Here is a 20,860-nt window from a genome sequence, read left to right on the forward strand (position 1 = left end):
CACGACATATAATTTGAGACGGAGGAAATATAGTGGAGTAGAAAGTAGTAGGCTCTCACTCAAAACTCTAAGGGGTCGTTTAGTTGGAAAGAAGTTATCCCAGGATTAGTTATCCCGGGATTAGTTATCTCGGAATTAGTTATTTCACATTTTCATGGGGATAAAAAAATACTACAATCCCGGGATAACTAATCTTAGGATTAATTATACCGCAATTTTCTCTCAACCAAACATGGGATAAACTCTTCTTAAATTTAATCTCAAGATTAATTATTCCTTATCCCTCGTACCAAACGAGCCCCAAGAGTATATCTTTTTCACATATAGTCTCAATGAATGGATCGATGGAGAAGTACATTTACTTCCTAGCTACCTAGCAAACTGGCAATACATATTAATCCTTCTCTGCTTTAATTTCCTATCTGTATTGAAATATGACCTTTACACTCTTTGGATTTATTACTACTTCCCAACTTTCCTAAGCTATCACTACTTGGACCCTTTTTTTCCTCCCATCTAAGTTGGTCAAAGTATTCAGCAGAGTTTCTTTTCTATCTGCTAATATCAAGGTATGTTACTTACTGCATATTTGATTCAAGCAAATGTACAACTATTCAAAATCTTCACTATTTGGGTGTTTTCTCTCAAGTATAAGTGTATGCAGGGGCGAAGCTATGTACGGCCAAGGGTGGTCAACGAAACACCCTTCGCCGAGAAATTATACTATGTATAGGGTAAAATAATACATACTTGTTATTGGTTAAAGAATACAATTTGAATACCCTTGCATAGCCCATTGGCAAAGGGTGTTCAAATTTTGAATACCCTTATGGAATTTCCTGGCTTCGTCACTGAGTGTATGTGTACATTCAAATGGCAATTAGGGCAGATTCTATGAGTTCAACTGAACACATTGCTTTTATCTTGAACTATATACATCTGCTGCAAAAAAATTAAAATATACACATATAATAAAATCACACTCATTTTGAGACAACTGACTCTAGATCCTGAATTCGATTTTGCATACATTGGGCTCTAGGCAATGAAGGAAATCTTGGTAGGATGTTATTCAACGAACTCTTTCCTAATCTTGACATAATAATCCTTACCAACTTTCTCCTTTTTGTTTCCAGTGTTGGTGTATATGTATGAAGTGTGTGTGATAAAGAAAGAAGGCAGGGGAGGGAACTTGTAGAGTTGAAAGGATGGGAAGTAAAGAAAGGGAAATCAAATCACCTGAAGTTCAATTGGGAGAGAATAATTCTGATTCAGGAAAACGGGGATCGAAGAAGTTGGGCATCTATTTCATTGAATCGGATAGTAGGAGAACACCTTTGGGGCGTGGTTACAGTGGCGGAGTAGGAGGAGCTACTCCTGTGAACATACATGGGAAGCCTATCCGCGATATGTCCAAGACGGGTGGCTGGATAGCTGCATTGTTCATATTTGGAAATGAAATGGCTGAAAGAATGGCTTACTTTGGCCTATCTGTCAACATGGTTGCCTTCATGTTCTACGTTATGCACCGCCCTTTCTCTTCCTCTGCCAATGCAGTTAACAATTTTTTAGGTATATCACAGGCATCCTCTGTGCTTGGTGGTTTCATCGCTGATGCTTACCTCGGTAGATATTGGACTATTGCCATCTTTACCACCATTTATCTTGCGGTAATCAATGATTTACTAATAACATTTATGCTAATATTGAGGATTTTTACATATAAATTTATGGTCGATTGAACTCATTCCTCAAGTTTTGCATCTGCAACTGCTAGTGATCACTTCAATCAAGTGAAGAAGATAAAAGGTTAACTTGTTTGTTTTCTCCTCTACTTTATGGTTATGTAGGGATTAACAGGAATAACGTTATTAGCAACGATGAAGGTATTTGTTCCAAATCAAGATGGGTGTGATCAGATTGCTCTTCTTCTAGGCAACTGCGAGCCAGCTAAATCTTGGCAAATGACGTACCTTTACACAGTGTTGTATGTGACGGGGTTTGGAGCAGCAGGGATAAGACCTTGTGTTTCATCATTCGGGGCTGATCAATTTGATGAGAGAAGCAGGAACTATAGGTCACACCTGGACAGGTTTTTCAACTTCTTCTACCTGTCGGTCACAGTTGGGGCGATCGTGGCCTTCACTGCAGTCGTGTATATTCAGATTAAACACGGATGGGGAGCTGCCTTTGGTTCTTTGGCCATTGCAATGGGCCTGTCCAACATGTTGTTCTTTGCTGGTACCCCTTTGTATAGGCATAGGTTGCCCGGAGGTAGTCCTCTTACGCGTGTGGCCCAAGTCCTCGTTGCTGCCTTCCGCAAGAGGAACGCTTCCTTTCAAAGCAGTGAGTTTGTGGGCTTGTATGAGCTTCCAGGGAAAAGATCTGCTATCAAAGGAAGCAACAAGATAGCTCATACCGATGATTTCAGGTAAATTCAACAGTTGCTCCTTTTTTTTCACTTCTTCCATGCTTTTAAATTGTGTGAGCGTCTCATCTCAAAGCTTAAGTTGTTTGTTAGAGACATTTAATTTATGAAGGAACACATACATTTAAATAAATTAGATAGCGCGTAAATGTAAAACGAAGAACTTGTTCTTCGTGTAGCGGGAGCGGAAGATCAGGAATAGACCGCAACTGGAGTTACTGGCCAGTGGTGGTCGTACGTTATGTCGGAGCAACCCCCTTGAATCACAATCTAAATCTAATGGTATGTGGTAGAGATGTGAGCGTGGGAAAATAATGTATCCCATATCTCTTTAGCCGTCCACTGTATGTGTACTTATATAGGATAACTAGGGGTAACAGTAATCACTTAAATTAATGGGTTTTCCCTAGTGGGACTCAAGACCATCCCCTTATGGGGGTAGAAATGCTATTTAAGAATTAGCCAGTGCGTCCTGAATTTCAGTTTTTCAGTTCAATTTTTTCAGGACAAAAATGTCCTGAATTGTCTTTAAGTTACGATTTTTAATTTAAAATTTCAAAACAAAATAAATATTGGTTAATCTTTGAATAGCATCCCTCATAATGATTATCTGTGCACTTTCCCCCCTTATGGGTTGAAACTTTTCCAATAATTTACTTATCTATATCTTCAACACAGTCCAACGCTCTTTATATGTGTATGCTCAATGCAGATGTTTGGACAAAGCGGCTCTGCAGCTAAAGGAAGATGATGGTACAAATCCGTGGCGGCTTTGCACAGTGACTCAAGTAGAGGAAGTTAAAATCCTACTGAAACTTATTCCAATTCCATCATGCACTATAATGATAAATGTCATCTTAACAGAGTTCTTGACTCTATCGGTACAACAAGCGTATACATTGAACACTCACATGGGACATCTAAAACTACCTGTCACATGCATGCCAGTATTTCCAGGCCTCAGCATTTTCCTACTGCTCTCACTCTATTACTCCGTGTTCGTTCCAATATCCAGGCGGATCACTGGCAACCCTCACGGTGCTTCTCAGCTACAACGAGTTGGGATCGGTTTGGCTGTCTCAATCCTCTCGGTGGCATGGGCTGGAGTCTTTGAGAGGTACCGGAGAACTTACGCAATACAACATGAGTACGAGGCTAGCTTCTTGACTCCTATGCCTGACCTCAGCGCGTATTGGTTACTAATCCAGTATTGCCTGATTGGGATAGCTGAAGTTTTTTGTATAGTGGGATTACTTGAATTCTTATATGAAGAAGCTCCTGATGCAATGAGAAGCATTGGTTCAGCTTATGCTGCTGTGGCTGGTGGTCTTGGTTGCTTTGCAGCCTCCATTTTGAACACCATAGTCAAGTCTGTCACTAGGGGAAAAGGCGAAAGACGAGAATCATGGCTTTCACAGAATATAAACACTGGCAGATTTGATTACTTCTATTGGCTCCTCACAATCATGAGTGTCATCAATTTTGCTGCTTTTCTTTACGCGGCAAATCGTTATCAGTACAGAATGAAGGATGAGATTCAGACAACCGACAGACCAAGTGAGAACGAGCCTGAATCCGATCATACCAGCACTAACGCATCAGATGCCATCAGAACTCCAAAGTTAAGCGTGTTTGGTCGGGAGTAGTACTAAAAAGTGAGAAAGGGCTCTAACGCATCAGATCCCGAACTCCGAAGTTAAGCACGTTTGGTTAAGAGTAGTACTAAAAAGTGAGAAAGGGCCAAAGTCTGCCAATATCACTACCACTATCAGTCAACAAACCATATAAAATATAGTTGTTCCTTAACAAAGAAGAAAAGAAAAAAAATCCATTCTCCAATTGTTTGAAGCATTGTGTTTGACAAGTTCTATTCTTGCAAGTGACATAGCAATAGCGTAGCAATAGAAAGGAAGAAGAGATAAACTCAGTTCCTAGATATAGGATATATTTATATGCATTGCTTGATCTTAATTTTGTAATATTCTTGAAATTGTTAATGTTCTAAAAATTCAGCTGTCAACTAAATCATTTTTTCAATGATTTAAGTTTTTTAAATCATTTTAGGCGAATTAAATAGATATGTTTGTGCTCAAGAACTAACAGAGAAGGGAAGAGTAGAGAGATTGAATAGCTAAACATGTAGATTCATTAACCGCGATAAGAATAAAATTATAAAAAGAGTACAACTCCAGGATTTATTTCAACATTAATTTCTATATATCTCAATTTTGTTTTTTTTCATCTTTTATATTTGGATGGATTTATAAATGGCGGCAACTAAAGAGTTAGCAAGACTAACCGCAATTTCAGGAATAGGTTGACTTTCTTTTATTTTTGTTATAAGTCATTTCGTTTAGTACAAGATCCATTCACACAAAGGCAGACCCAGGATTTGAAGGTGGCAGGGCACGTGAGTGAACTGCTCAACCAGTGCCCGTTCGTACTTTTGATCTAAGTAAATTCCAAGCAAAATATACGACCCTTTTTACAATATATACACTTATATATTCAAAAAATTTACCAAAGTTAACAGGGTCCGATGACCCCTCTTCTACATGCAATCATGCATAGGTCCGCCTCTGAGGTTAGCTCAACTGATCTTTTAGGATATTAACTAACAAATCTAGCCCGTCCAATGCTGCAATAAATCCATAATTCCGGAAATGAAACAAAGTTGTTCTCTTTCTTCAAGTAGGTAAAGTAAGCAAACGAGTCATTTAGTCTTAAACTCTATTAGGACAAAGCAAATAATACAAGTCTACCTTCCGCCATTAACGACCGGAAGGTAGTGCGAAATTGAATGAATTGATTGAAGATAGTTGTAGTGTTAGTACCGAATTGGGGGTGGGTTTGAAACTAAGCTTGTTAACAAGGAATGTGAATTCTAGTCTATAACTATATAGATTTAAGCTGAGAGATGGTTAATATCCAACATGGGCGGCCCAATGATATTTGGGGCCTAAAGCCATACTTCAACGAGGGGCCTTAAATTTTCGGCATTACAAAAAATAATTTAGTAAAATTTTATTTAAAATTTATTTTTCTACCTTTTTGAGATACAAAATTATTAATATTTTAATTATAATCGATCTTTTTACTAGGATCATATATGTTCTAGGATATTATTTCATTCTCTTAGAATTTTCTGATTTTCGATAGATTTCTCACCAACTTCTTCTTCTTCTTGGATTTCATTATCGTCTAGCTCAATTTTGTTAGTGATTTGTTCATCTACCATAAATTCTTCCATATTTTCTGATTCAAAATTTTTATAGTTCGCTAAAAATTTACCAATAACTCATTTTTGGGAAAGTATTAAAGTTTTAACTCTTCCTTTTTTGGTGTTTTACCTTTTTTTGGTGTTTTAAATATGGGAATTCATATTTTCTTGTTGATATATATATTAAAATTCTAATAAATAAACAAAAAGACAATATATAATTAAGAACAAAAGATGTAACGTGGGGAAAGCTTGAAATAAAAGAGTGTTGGCAATTGCTTTATGCTATCTTATTTGAGAGAATGATTTACGAGACAATAAACTTGTGAGTGTAAAGAGGCAAGTGGTAAAATTAATGTAGGCCATGTGATAATGATGATGGTGTATAAATGAGGTAAGAATACACACGTGAAGTTTATGCTGAAACTTTTCGTGTTGCAGCAAAATAGTGACTATTTTTCAATGACTTTGCAAACGTTGGCTATTTTTCAACTATCAGTCCGAAAACTGGCTAGCCCATGCTATTTTCACCCCAATATCTCTAGCGGTCCCAAATTATTCTTTTTCATGAAAAAATATACTTTTTCTTTGATATACTAAATATTTTTAAAAGAAAAATTATTACATACAACTATTTAATATTAGAAATTTTGGGAAATTTGGGGGCCTCAAGCAATTGCTTGACTTGCTTTACCATTGGGCCGCCCTTGATATCTAGCTAAGTATTATCTCCTATATACGTTACAGAATTAACATAACCGACATAAGGATAAGGCAACTAATAGCGTATTTGGCCAAGTTTCTTTTGAGTCCAAAATAATTTTTCTTGGTCAAAAGTGTTTCTTTTCTAAAATTAAGGTGTTTGGTCAAGCTTTTGAAAGGAAAAAAAGTGCTTTTGAAGAGAAGCAGGAGCAGTTTTGGAGAAGCAGAAAAAAGTAGCTTCTCTCCAAAAATACTTTTTTGAAAAACATTTTTGAGAAAAATATACTTAAAAGCAGTTTTTTTAAGTTTGGCCAAAACTAATTGCTGCTCAGAAGTACTTTTCAAATTAATCAGTCAAACACAAACTGCTTCTCACCAAAAGCACTCTTGAGAAAAGCACTTTTGAGCTTCTCAAAATAAGCTGATTTTTACAGTTTGGCCAAACGGGCTATAAATTGAGCATATTAGTACACGCAAGTTTAACTAATAATATATCTCTAATTGAGTTTTCTCTAACTTAGCATGATTTCCTATTCAAAAAGGGCATGATATTAGAAGTACTTGAGGATTATGAACTTGCATATGTGGGATCAAGCGTAGGGGAGTCTTGGAGCAACGATAAAAGTATCTCTATATGACCTATAAGTTATGAGTTTGAGCCATGAAAGCAGTCATTAATGCTTGCATTAGGTTAGGCTGTGTATATCACACCTTTGGGTACGGTCCTTTTCCGAACCTTGCGTGAAGACAGAATGCCTTGTGCACCGAGCTGCACTATATGTGAGAGCAAGCATATGCTTGCCTTATAACAACAACAACATACTTTTCTGCTTCAAATGAAAGCAAACATAATCAAGACGAACAAGTTTCAAGGAGTTTTCACTAAAATAAATATGCCAAACGATCTTTATCCGACTCAATATTTTTCATTTTTGCCTTCCAAGATCTACAATTGCGCTATAACAATAACAACATACTTCTCTTCTTTCACACTATCAACTACAAGAACAAGAAATCTAACAACTTCACACTTCTACAAAACCCGAAAGAAAAACCTACACAACATTAGGAAGTACTTTCAGGTATGTTACTAAAACTCAGAAGAATACCAAGATTTTCACCAGACATTAAGAGCTACACAAGAATAAGATTTTCTCTAACGCCATCAACTGATTAATCACGTACGAGGTCAAACTCGTAACCATAGCAACATAGAGAAACCAAGGGCACATAAAATCCATAAATAACAGAACAATTTTCAATGGCAAGAAAATCTTTAATTTCATTCCTCACTTGAAAATTGCTAAAACATATAGTACAAAATTTTTGTGTTCGACTAAATGTACTTCAATCCTGAAATATATTGTTGTCTAGAGATCAGATACTGGGCTAAAGAATATATAACTCCAAGGAGTCCCAATATCTTAACCTTGATAATGTCCGTCATCAAAACTGATGGCAAATTAAGAGGTATTGTCAGCAACGGCATAGATTCAGCCTGTTTTGTGTAGCTCCACACGAAGCGATTAAAAAGGATGTGGCTTGGGAATGTTAGAATGAGAAGTGCCAAATTCTTGACTGCGAAAAACCAATCTGGACCTCCCACATCTAATCCCCACCCTGCATTCCCGTGCCATACATTTTCCCATATGCTATACAGGGTAGTTAACACCAAGTAGGAGGAGATAACAACTACAACGGGGAAGTACCTTTGCTTGTCCCCAAAACCCGCAACAAAGTCAGAATCCTGATTAAGCAGCAGCAGGATAGGTGCCAAGAAGAAAATAGCACGGTTTGAGCCACCAGTGAGATTGACATTCAAGATCAGGCATATAGCAAAGCACATGATCGTAGCAACATTACCAACAGCAGGCATCCAGGCACCCTCAGCAGCCATTCTCTTGATTGTAAAGCTTGGAACAGCAGAGGCTTTGCGTTGCTGCATGAACCTTAATCTTGGGGGAACAGTAGTAGTAGAGCTACTTTGACCTGAATGGCTGTGTCTAACTCCACCCCTATCTACTACCTTTTCTCGCATCAGTGAAGCAAGCTCAAACTTTACTTCAAGTGCAATAAGCATAAAGATTGCAGCATATAAGCCAAGAAGGGAAGTCCTTGCACCTTCAACGGCCAGAAGGGTTGCCAGTTTGCTGTCTTCTTCTCCCATATCCTGCACTGCACTATCTCCAAGGATGGTTTTGTTTATTCTGACCTGGCCCTCCAATAAATATGTCACAGGAAAGAGAGCCACAAGAAGTGCAAATACCCATGGCAGAAGCTTTGTGCTTGAAGCAGATGGGAAGTGAGTGAAAACAACAAATACTGAAGCACAGACCATGGTGACAACAATGAGAACGTGGAGGATTGCAGCCTGGAGAAAATATTCTGCTGATATGTAAATTCCAAGAGAAATGCCTATAGCAATGGCATAAAATGTCCTCAATTCAACGACGTATTTAATGGGGATGGTGGAAGTAACAGATGCCAGGGTGAGCAGTATTGCAACAATAAGCAACCATGAGGGCCACGTAGACTTTGATGCGAAGAAGCCATAAATAGAAATGTCATCAGCAGATTGACGAGCAGCTTTGATTACGTCCGAGTGGTAAGTCCATGACAAGGGGATTGGCGGCTGCATTAGGATAAACAACAAACCTGTTGCAACCACCAGCACCAAGCATCTCTTTGCAGACTGCAAGATAAAAAGAAAAAGCTCCTAATTAGTTGCATCCAGTCAAGCCCTCCAACTAAAGCAACCAGAAAAGTGGTTCTTTACACAAAACAAGAAGATACTTATCAGGATGTTGCACTTCCACGCGTTTGTAATATAAGTATCCCTATTCTATGACCATGAAATGTTTAAAGAACAGTTAAGAGCAAAAGATAACATGAACTAGACTTCCCAAATAAGGTGTAGCAAACTAACAGAGAGTGGATACGCGTAAGCAAACAGTCTTGATTTGAAGATTCACATTATTCCATCCCAATCCCAGATGTATAAACACTTAATTATTCTGGATATCTGTAATTATAGTAAATGAATTATCTTTCTCATTAAGAGGAGGGTTCAGAACAGAAAATCAACATGTTAGCACATTTCCTTTTAGAGTAAAAAATTTTATCTATTAACAATCACTGTTCTAATCATCAACAATTCTATTAAAAAGAAAGCATCAAATACAACAACAAATAAGTTGGGGGGAATACCATAACATGTGAAAAGTGAAGTGCAACAATCGGGACGCAAGCCAATCCCGTCAAGAGCAAGCAGGAGCCTAAAAGCAAACCATCAGAAGGAGGTCTACCATGCCACCATTGAAGAGCTTCAAATACTGTTTCACGACAGAACCAAACTGATAAAGCAACAACAGCAGCATGAGCATAACCTTGCCAAGGTTTCATTTTTGAGGCAGTTCTTGACTTATCCCTGCAAGATAAACAAATTAGGAATCTGGAAGAAGGAACCCAATCTTTTTAGTGCTGGTGAATTTCGTTTTTTTTTTTGGTTGGTGGGGGGGGGGGGGGTGTTGCAGATAACATCAAGCTGGACCAGGGAGATACCTGTAAAGAAGCAGGGGAGGAGAAACAGCCAGCAGGAGGATAGCTGACACCCACAAAACTCCCTTTGATGTGATAAAAAGCACAGCCAGCTTTGAGGAGTATAGGCAAGTTAGAATCCAAACAGCCTTTGATCCAATGCGGTTGTCCACGGAAAGTCTCCTCACAACCGCCAAACCAACAAAAGTAGTTATGACTACCATATAACTTGGGTACATCACATCATCCTCCAACCCATAATAGTAAACGCTAGAGTAACTAAAGAAACAATTCTCAATATAGCATAGCAGCAAAGCATGGCCAATCAAACCAATCTCGGTCAGAAAGCGAAATTGCGCTGGGAGAATAGCTAAACCAGGAATGGCCATTGCTAGGATAACACTACCAACAATGAGCTTGCAGAAGGATTTTAAAGGCATGCCCGACATCCAAATGTTTAGATCCCAGTAATTGTGCATTACGAACCATATAACCATCAAGCTTCCAAGCACAACAAAAGCAAAGTATGACGAGATACTCTTCCTCGCGAAGAAACGAGCCAAATAAAATCCTGCTACTGCTGGGAGTGGAACAAACTGCATATTGAAAAAAGATCATTGACATATGTCAAATATTCTTTTTAGTTTTTCATTGGTTAAACAAAATCAAATGTATGGAGCACTAAAATGTGGTCTAATGCCTGAGAGCTTCTCCGACACATTCAAGCTTTATGCTGTTTCAATGTGTTAAATTTTTCGAATATCCATTTTTAATATTTAATGGCAAAGATTCCACAAGGAAAATAGATTTAATTTTCTTTCACGGCACCACAAGGATATGCAACAATAATTCGCCAAAATTTTTGCTTACCTTTTCATTTCAAGCTCACAGAATTAACATTGGGTTCAATTATATCCAGTACTGCCATAGAGTTGTATCTGCCACTAATCAGTGAACTGGAGGTTTTCCTTTTTTTTAAAATAAAATTTTTTGGTTTCACTTAACATTCATCAATTTGGTTTTAAATGCACAGCGGATATGCCACAGCGCCGCAATTCTAGGGGAGAAAAGAAAAGGAATGACTTCCCTCAAGTGACTCTCCAATAATGCTGCAATTCTGTTTCACAACACTAGTGCAACTAGACACCAAATGCAGTCACAAGCCTTAATATCCTGGTCATTATGGATTGACCAAGACATAGGCCACATAAAACCTTTTTTTTTTTATGAAGTAATAATATTATCAACATATTTGGGCACAAAAACACCCGTATACAGGAAGTATACCAACAACAACAGCAACATACCCCGTATTATCCCACACCGTGGGATTTGGGGAGGGTAGTGTGTACGCAGACCTTACCCCTACCTTGTGAGGATAGAGAGGTTGTTTTCAATAGACCCTCGGCTCAGGATATTATAAATACCACATTGATGAAAATATAGGCAAAAAGGGACAGTATCAAAAAGCCATATAAAAGCAGAATAAAACAACAAGACAATAAAGTGATCAACAATGAAAGAAAACAACGGTTAGTCATAAAAACCTACTACCAACAGAAAACGAGACCGTGTGCCAATACTAATGTTATGAACACTCTGCACTACCTACTCTACTACCCTAATTCTCGACCTCCAAACCTTCCTATCAAGGGTCATGTCCTCGGTCAGATGAAGTTGCGCCATGTCTTGCCTAATCACCTCTTCTTTGGCTTACCTCTACCTCTCTGTAGGCCCTGCAATGTCAACCTCTCACACCTCCTCACCGGGACGTCTGTGCTCCTCCTCCTCACATGACCAAACCACCTAAGTCGCTCTTCCCACATCTTGTCCTCAATAGAGGCCACACCCACCTTATCGTGAATAACCTTATTTTATACCAAAAAATAAAAAACTTACAAACATATAAGGTTTTCTACAAACAACACCCAATCTTCTATACATACATTCTTTAAGCATCTTCACTTACCTCTATTAAAAAAACATCTTCCCTTGAATTTCTTTGGATATTTCATGTTTATCTCACATTACGTATCATTTTCTCAAAGTTAGCAAAGTTTAAGAATTTATTGTCAACAACCAAATTAGCTTTAGATTAAGGCAAAGTGATTCTTTTTTTGGTGACAGGTGGTATCCAACCTAGCTTGTGTGCACCTCGACTATTCCACAGGCTACCTGCTTTCCCACCAGCACAGGTACCGGGTCCTTCAACAAACAATTTTCTGAAACTACAATGGGTTCACCATGTTGAAAGGGGTAAATGCAAGCTAACTTCACTAGTCAATAATAGAAAAGGTCAAATAACAAAAGCGCAGCATGGAAATGGAAAGAATAACAGAAAAGTAAATTTAAGAAGATCAAAAACATGCCAATACATACCAGAACAGGAAACCCCACCACGATCGCTCCAGCAGAACTTACAATGACAGCTGAAGCAGTGAATCCTAGTGAGCTAAAAGCATCAGAAACCATACCAAGAGCATAAGCACCAGCTGCAGCTGCCCCTCCCAGCATAGTTATAGTGACAAGCAGGTAATTCAACGGCGGTGGCACTTGAATGTATCGTCCAAACGAATGGAACACAACCCTAACCTCCAAACAAATGACAACAACAAACAAAGCAATAGCTCCATTCACCACGCGAATGCTCTGCAACTGATGCTCATTCTTCGTCACCCACCATAACCCCCCTCTCGTCGAGGCATACAGTTGAAACAAGAAAGGAATGAAGAAAAGCAGAAACAGATCACAAATAGAAGCCGCAGAGACAAATATAACCGAGTAATGCGATGCAATATGAAACAAAAGAGGGAAAAACAAGAGATTCAACGTATGCACACAACTCTCAAGCTGCCCAAGGATAAAATTTTCATCTGGAACCCTACCACCGTGGTAACTCACTTCTTGCTTCAGTTTAAACGACGATAAACGAGGCACCGAAAAAAGCCAATAGAAAATGCAGTTAAACACCATAAGATAATAAGCAGCATTAACCATACCAACTGCAGAGACAGTTGCCCAGGTAAAAACTGTAGAAGCAATAATCGGACAACAAGCGAACAATAGCCGCTCGAGAGCAAGCACAATCGTTGGATATTCAATTTGAATCCACTTGAACTGAAGCGATACCCACACACCGATTAAGAAATTCGCTAAACTACAAACTGATACAGCGGATAGGCCGAGAATGATCGAATTGAAAGTTCCGAACAGTGATGAGCTGAAGAAGAAAGCAAATTGAGAGGCGATGAGTGAAAACCATACGGCGAAAAACGAACCGGACTTGAAATTGAGTGAATCGAGGATGTAAGCTATCATGAGACCTAATGTGAGCGTAGCGACGACGGGAGTGCCGCCAAGGTCAAGAAGGAAAGCAGCGCAAGGAACTAACGCGACAGCGATTCGAGCGTTGTGAACGAACGCCGACGGCGAGAATCGAGAGCTTCGTAGAGATCTACTGTTCAGGGAGCTGCTGCTGCTACCACCGTTAGGGTTTCGTTCGGGACTGTAAATGCCGTCGAAGGAGGTGGGGAGAGACGGAGCACTAGTTGAAGCGGAGATGTACGGACGGAACGTCCGCGGATGGAGCTCCGGCGGCAACATTTTCGTCGTCCGATCTTCCGGCCGGCGATTGTAACAGAGATTTTGCACTGAGTTTTCGTGTGTGATCTGCTAAGGGTTTAGCTGATTGAATGATCTGCGTTACGAGTTTCCGATTACTGAGTTACGAGTGACAGTGTGTAAAATTGAGTTGACGTGTTTGAGACTCTAAGGACCGTTGGATCTTTTATTCTCGAATTTGATTGGCTGATTCAATGATCGAACCGTTTGTGACACCGATAAGATCAACTATATAAGGCTGGATTTGACAAGTTTTTTAATCAAAACGGCTTTTAAACCACTTCACTTGAGCTATTGGTCTTTCGCATAGTAGCCCTCCCCCTCATTTTATGTTACATTATTTTTATTATATAATTCCAAAACAATAGATATATTTTATACTATAGAATAATTTTAAATTTTAAATTATTTTACCCTTAATAAAAAAAATATTATAGCCATATAAATATTAGTATGATTTATTTAAAAACCACAAATATCAAAAAGTTATATAATCGCACTAGTATCATAATACGTTTATGACAACGAAGGCATCATGATATCTTATTGAGGTGATCATACTTTTTTTTAGTGGTGGATCCAAAATTTTAAAATAATGGGTACTTACGGGTAAAAATATCGAAAAAAGAGGAAAAATAAATTTAGTAATGGGTGCTCACTCAATACTTATCTTAAAAAAATTATAATTACCTATGTAAATCTATTAAGTTTGATCAAAGGCAATGGGTACTCACAAAACTTCTTGTGGATCCGCTATTGCTTCTTTCGGTAAATATGTTCTTCATGCATTTGAACTTGCTCCGATTGCATTTATACAAATTGTAAGCACCTAATTTTTTACTATCCAAGCAAAGAGTGGCAGTTGTGAGCACCTAATTTTTGACTATATTTAAATTTTTATCACCTTCTACAATGTAAATATTTTTAGAAATTTAATATATATATTTTTAGCTTTGTTACATTTTTTTAATATAGAGTAAGAATTAAAAATAATTTAAAAGGTCAAATTATTATTATTAGTAATATTTTTATATTTATATCTTTATTTTAAAATAAAATAAATTTTAAAAAACGAAAAAAAATAAATATATTTTTTAATTTTCGGATGGGAATAAAATAATAAGAAAATTAAAAGTATGGAATAAAAAAAGTAAAAGTAAAAGTAGGTGAAAATTGTTTTTTAAAAAAAGTAAAAGAAAGTGGAAAATTAAAAAAAATAAAAGTAAAAGAATGTGGAAATTTAAAAAATTAAAAAGTAAAAGAAGTTGGAATTAAAAAATAAAAGTAAAGGTAGCTAAAATTTTAAAAAAAAAAGTAGAAATTTTAAATTAAAAAAAAGTAAAATAAGTGGAAAATAGAAAAAGAGTAAAGTAAAAAAAGTGAGAAATTAAAAAATAAAAGTAAAGGAAAGTGGGGAATTATTATTTTTGTTAAAAGAAGAAAAATGGGAATTGGGAATTTTTTTTAATTAAAAAATAAACAACAACATCAATAACCCAGTAAAATTCCACTAATGGGGTCTGGGGAGGATAGTGTGTACGCAGACCTTACCCTTACCCCGAAGGAGTAGAGAGGCTGTTTCCGAAAGACCCTAGGCTCAAAAACAAAAAGACAAAAGGACAAAAAGGGGAGACAATATTAGTATCACAACAACAATCATAGGATAAATAGGAACACAATGAAATCCAGAAGAAAGATGCAAAGCAAAGGGAGACAATATTAGTAAATATTAGTATCACCACAACAGTCAACCACTCCAAACCTGCTCTCCCCACACACTTCCAAAATTCCACCGGAATCTCATCTGGCCTGGTCGCTCTGCCCCTACTCATCTTACGCATAGCTCCCACGACCTCCTCAACCTCGATACGCCTGCAGTACCCAAAGTCACGGTGACTCTCGGAATGCTCCAATTCGCCTAGTACAATATCCCGATCCCCTTCTTCATTCAGAAGTTTATGAAAGTAAGCCTGCCATCTCCTCCTAATCTCGGCATCTTCCATCAAAACTCTACCATCTTCGTCCTTGATGCATCTCACTTGGTCCAAATCCTGAGCCTTCCTCTCTCTCAACTTGGCCAGCCATAATAACTTCTTCTCCCCGCCTTTTTCCCCCAATTCCTCGTACATACGACCATAAGCCGCAGTCTTAGCCTCTGTGACCGCCAGCTTAGCCTCCTTCCTAGCTGCCTTATACCTCTCCATGCACACTCGCCTCTCATCCTCACCTATGCTCCCCACTAACTTCAGGTACGCCGCCTTCTTTGCTTCCACTTTACCTTGGGTCACTTCATTCCACCACCAGTCTCATTTGTGCCCACTAGAGATGTCCGTCGAGACCCCTAACACCTCTCTCGGAGCCTCCCTAATACAGTCTGTTTTCGCTGACCATATAGTGCTCGCGTCATCACTGCTCCTCCAAGCTCCCATAGCCGACAACCGCCCCTTCAACGCTTGGGCTTTTTCCTTAGTTAAGGCTCCCCACCTGATTCTCGGTCTTCCTCGAGTAGACCTTTTCCTCCTCTTTAACATAATACCAACGTCCATCACCAAGAGCCTATGCTGCGTCGCGAGTATCTCACCCGAAATCACATTGCAATCCTTGCACAACCCTCTATCACACCTCCTAAGGAGAAGATAGTCAATATGGGTCTTCGCCACCACATTTTGAAAAGTAACCAAATGCCCCTCCCTCTTCCGAAAGCTAGAGTTCGCAATCACCAACCCAAAAGCCTTAGCGAAGTCCAACAACGATGTACCTCCTCTGTTCCTCTCCCCAAAATCGAAGCCTCCATGCACCTCGCCATAACCACCTGCGGTCGACCCAATATGCCCATTGAAATACCCTCATATGAATAGTTTCTCAGCAGGCGAAACCTGGCGCACAATTTCATCTTACCCTTCCGAGAAGCACCGTTTAACCTCCTCATCTAGGCCCACATACAGCGCATAGTCATCAATCTATCATTCACTCGTCTAACCTCAACCACAGACTCTCTAAGTTCCCTATCCACCAAGATGCCCACTCCATTCTTACCTTTCTGGACTCCTGAGTACCAAAGTTTATACCTATCCACGTCCCTCGCCCTCGACCCTACCCACCTTGTCTCATGGACATACGCTATATTGACCCTCCTCTTCTGGAGGATCTTCACCAACTCTATAGATTTACCCGTCAATGTACCTACGTTTCATGACCCAATTCTCAACCTACATACACCCTTGTTCCCTTTACCTCCCTTGCCTCCATCCCCACTCCCTAAACCCTGCCCTACCTCCCGCCCCACCCCCGTTCCCCCCGAGGACATGACCTCACTCGACCATCCCAGACCACAGCCACTCTACCTACGGCAGAGTAAGGGGAATCATTATCATACAAGGCAACAGACCAAACTAGAAGAATATAAGTTGCAACAACAGGCATACTAATACGGTAAATAAACTAGCACGAGGTAAGATGTCAGCAATTTAACTCACACAACAAAGGGAAACTGGAAAACGGGAGGTACCAACTCCCGCGAGCAGAAATAATACAATAAAAATACCGATACCACGAGTACCAGATATAGAACGAAAGAACCCGGAGCAAGTTTTCCTGAAGCGTGCCGGATTTGCTCAAGAGCACTGGCAAGTCCTGCTGTGTCCCACCGGAAAGCTGTTCGGAAGTCGCCGGAATTTACGAAACTTGCCGGCAATCTGAACACACCGGAAAATAGTCTGTCCTCGCCGGGAAGATGCTGCACCTGTCCAAAGAAACAGATGCACCCACACACACACAAGGGAGGGGGAGAGAGAAAGGGAAAGAGAGAGAGAGGAAGGAGAAGATGGAGCGGGGGTTGCCGGAAAAAACAAAACCAGAAGGGTCGCCGGAAAAAGCAAAACCAGAAGGGTCACCGGAAAGTAATACAGGTAACTGGTGCATAAAGTGTTATTTCCAGAACAACAAGTAAACTATAAAACTCCTTTTTTTTTTCAAAATATCAGCAAAAAGTTAAATGAAGCCTGAAAAGTCAAACTTTAATAAACTAACATAAAACAGGCACAAAATTGATATTGAAACAAAAATATTATAACAACAAAAAGCTTTAAAAAAATTATTTTAACAATAGAACACAATATATAGCACACATTTACACCAAAACATAAACATAAAACTAACATAAATATCAGAGACAGATCTTCACACTAACACAATGAAACATTAAAAATATATGTAAAAAGGGAAAAATAAATCAAATCTGGAATGAACAAAAGGAAAACAAGTGAGAAAATATTTTAAAAAGCTACTATACCTGAAGAAAAAAAATGATTTTGGGCAAAAACCCTAATATCAAAATTCGATTTTGAGCAAAGCCCAAATACCAAAATTCAATTTTGAGCAAAACCCAAATACCACAATTCGATTTTGAGCAAAACCAAGATAACAAAATTCGATTTTGAGCAAAACCCAGAAGAGAAAATTCAATTTTGAGCACAAACCAGATAACAAAAAATTCGATTTTGAGCAAAATCTAGATAACAAAAATCCGAGTTTGAGCAAAACCCAGATAATAAAATGGAGCTTACCGGGATTTTCAGGCTCCGATAGTGAACCAGATCTAGGATTTCAGCGGGAGAGGGAGACAACTTGGAAAGAAACTTAGTCCCCTTTTCTATATTTACTGTCTTCCAAGAGGGATGGTTATCAACAAAAATTGAAAAGCAGAAATTGAAAAGAAATCAAACCCTTTTTGCTGTTTGACTGACTAGCGGGTGAAGAGAAGACTCCCCTTTTCCTAAACAAAGAAAGAAAGGTGGGGTGAAAAGAGGGAGAGAAAGAGAAGAAAAAAAGAGAGGAGGGAATTGAGAGAATTTTGTTTTCTTCTTCTATGCTAAGAAAATTTCTACTCGTGTCATTCTTTCTTCGTCTTTTCTTTTCGAAACACCTAGCTATTCATCAACCAAAACCCAACAAAAATAGTTCATAACATCCCTTTTTACACGCCAAAAAGTGAAGTCAATAGTCGAGGTCGAGGATTCCGTTAGAGCTCCGTTCACTTGCTTTGATGTTCTTCTTCGCTTATGCTTGTTCGATATTTGTCTGAGTTACTGTACCTGTTCTTGAAAACTCATTTAATTAAAAATTTTGCATTTAAGGTTTATTCTTTCCTCTATTCTTTTAATCTTATTTCATGTGATTTTATTTATTTGCCTTTAAAATTTATAAATAATAATGTAAATTAGTATTTAAATGCTATATACTTAATCATGTTTCTCGAAATATGGTATTCAAACTTGCTTTAAAGTTAGAAAGATTTGGACCCTAATAAATTTGGGCTTCAATTGTTGGATTGTAGGGTATTGGTAGATGATGGTTTATTTATTCAAATATATAAAATCATACACTTCTTCCACAAGTAATTCCATAATTCATGACCTTACAATAATCTCAAAAATATAGGAAGAATAATGAACACCGATAGAGTGCTTTAGGCACGCCTTTAATTAGTTTATCGCGATTATGTATACGTTCGCGTGGCATAATTGTGATTTTTAAAAAAATAAAACCGAAGTATGTGTTAACTTTGGCCAAAACAATCTTAATAATAAAATGCTATTAATTGTGTACACGTACGCATGACAAGATTTTGGCATAATAAACAAAACGGATTCACACACGTGATTCGTTTGAAAGATAAGTCCATATTTGAATAATTAAAAGCGGATAGATAAAACATGAAAATCAATAAATCACAGTTTATCCAAAATTAATTCAAGCCAAGTTGTAGTCAATAAAGCGACCGTGCTGCAATCAAGGGACTTGGGGAATACCTTACACCTTCTTCCCAGTCAATAGAATTCCTTACCCGGACTTTGTTTTCGCACACCAATAATAAAAGAGTCAAATCTTTCATTAAATATGGATTCAAATAAATGGTGACTTGAAACACCCAAAAAATCAATTTCAAGTGGCGGCTCTATAAATAAAATAATCCTTATTCAAATTTGTCATTTTAATTGAAAAAACTCTTTAACCCACAACAATCCATATACATATCTTTTGGGGGGGTATAAAAGGGGTGTGAAAGCTCTGTCGAATCTGCTTGGGAAAATAACCGAGAACTTTTGGTTCAGGGTTCGGAATTCGAACTTGTAATGTGATCTATACTTGGCTTTCTTGATTTTTGATATTACTATATCTATGGGCCTAGTGTGCTAATCGCCGTTCATTTACCGCTTTGATATTATTTGAACTATATAAACTGCCTTCTTACGCCTCCCTTCTGAGTCTTCTAAATTTATGGTGCATACGTGCGCGTGGCCCACTATTCTGTTAGAGGTCATACCAAATAGAACAAGGCTGGATCAGTAACTAGGCCGGGTAGACTTCCGTGCTCCTGGTACGTTTCCCCCACCTCGGCTCGAGCTGTCCGCTTGGGTAAGCCTGGTCTAAAACACTCCCCCAGGATCCCCCAGAATTTTAAACCTTGAATAACATAGCCTCATGCCGGATCCCTAGTAGGAACATTTGTTTGAATCACGTGCATTTGACTTTGGGGACTCAACACAGGGGTTGGGTCCGTCTAGGACAGGTGTACCCAAAAATAAAAGACCATCATGATGCATCCTACGTGTTATTTGTGCATTTTGTTTTAACTAATTTGCATGTTGACCGACTGCTAGAATAAATACAGAAAATTGAGAAAAGGCAGAAGTGAGAAATAGGAGAAAGAAAATTTATCCGATTTCCAAGAATTTCGGTATTTGAAAAATCTAGAAACTCTGCCGAAATTTTGAAAAAAAAAAAGAGAAAAAGAAAAGTCATTTCAAAATGAGTAAAAAAAACATGTTTTCCCTGTTGTGTCAAAACCGACCGAACTATGCGGGTCTGATTCTCATCGGATGTGAGATATGTAGGCAAACCTCATCGGTTCCGGCCCCAATTTAAAAAAAAAATTAAAAATATTTTCCCTTTCCTTGATTCCCTCTTTAGAATTCTTTCCTTAGAAATATTTTCCTTCTTTTCCGAAGTCTTTCATTAAAAACTAAATGCAAAAATATTTTCATTTTTTTATAAAGTCTTTCATTCGAAAAAAAAAGAAAAAATAATTTCAAATCAAAATCCAAAATATTTTCTTCCTTCTTTATAAAAAATTCTTTTTAAAAATAAAAATAAGAAAAATTCAAAATTCCATAAATAAAAAAAAACTCAAAAAAATAATATTTAAAGGTCTTTATATAAAAAAAGAAAAAAGAAAAGAAAAATGGGTCAGTCTATTCCCGATCTCCCTGAACTACGTAATGATCTGATTCATGCGACGTCATGATACGTAGGCAATCCCCATCGGATTCGATCATAGCCATAAACAAATT

At 38.1% G+C, this 20,860-nt stretch overlaps 2 protein-coding genes across 2 annotated transcripts; one reads left to right on the forward strand and one right to left on the reverse strand.

Moving 5' to 3' along the window:
- The first annotated feature begins 419 nt into the window (after positions 1 to 419).
- Positions 420 to 4,453, forward strand: LOC107784452 (protein NRT1/ PTR FAMILY 6.1). The gene is made up of 4 exons (XM_016605583.2): positions 420 to 569; positions 1,137 to 1,670; positions 1,851 to 2,431; positions 3,141 to 4,453. Exons 2-4 carry the CDS (start codon positions 1,209 to 1,211, stop codon positions 4,072 to 4,074), a joined length of 1,977 nt encoding a protein of 658 aa, XP_016461069.2. The 5' UTR covers positions 420 to 569; positions 1,137 to 1,208; the 3' UTR covers positions 4,075 to 4,453.
- A 3,159-nt stretch (positions 4,454 to 7,612) lies between these two features.
- Positions 7,613 to 13,829, reverse strand: LOC107821185 (uncharacterized). Its single transcript, XM_075245444.1, has 4 exons — positions 12,267 to 13,829; positions 9,912 to 10,483; positions 9,558 to 9,777; positions 7,613 to 9,042 (listed from the first exon to the last, which is right to left on the reverse strand). The coding sequence occupies exons 1-4, from the start codon at positions 13,488 to 13,490 to the stop codon at positions 7,687 to 7,689; spliced, it is 3,372 nt and encodes a 1,123-aa protein (XP_075101545.1). The 5' UTR covers positions 13,491 to 13,829; the 3' UTR covers positions 7,613 to 7,686.
- Between the last annotated feature and the right edge of the window lie 7,031 nt (positions 13,830 to 20,860).

Source organism: Nicotiana tabacum, chromosome 23 (assembly GCF_000715075.1).
Source record: "Nicotiana tabacum cultivar K326 chromosome 23, ASM71507v2, whole genome shotgun sequence".
NCBI classification, from domain to species: domain Eukaryota; kingdom Viridiplantae; phylum Streptophyta; class Magnoliopsida; order Solanales; family Solanaceae; genus Nicotiana; species Nicotiana tabacum.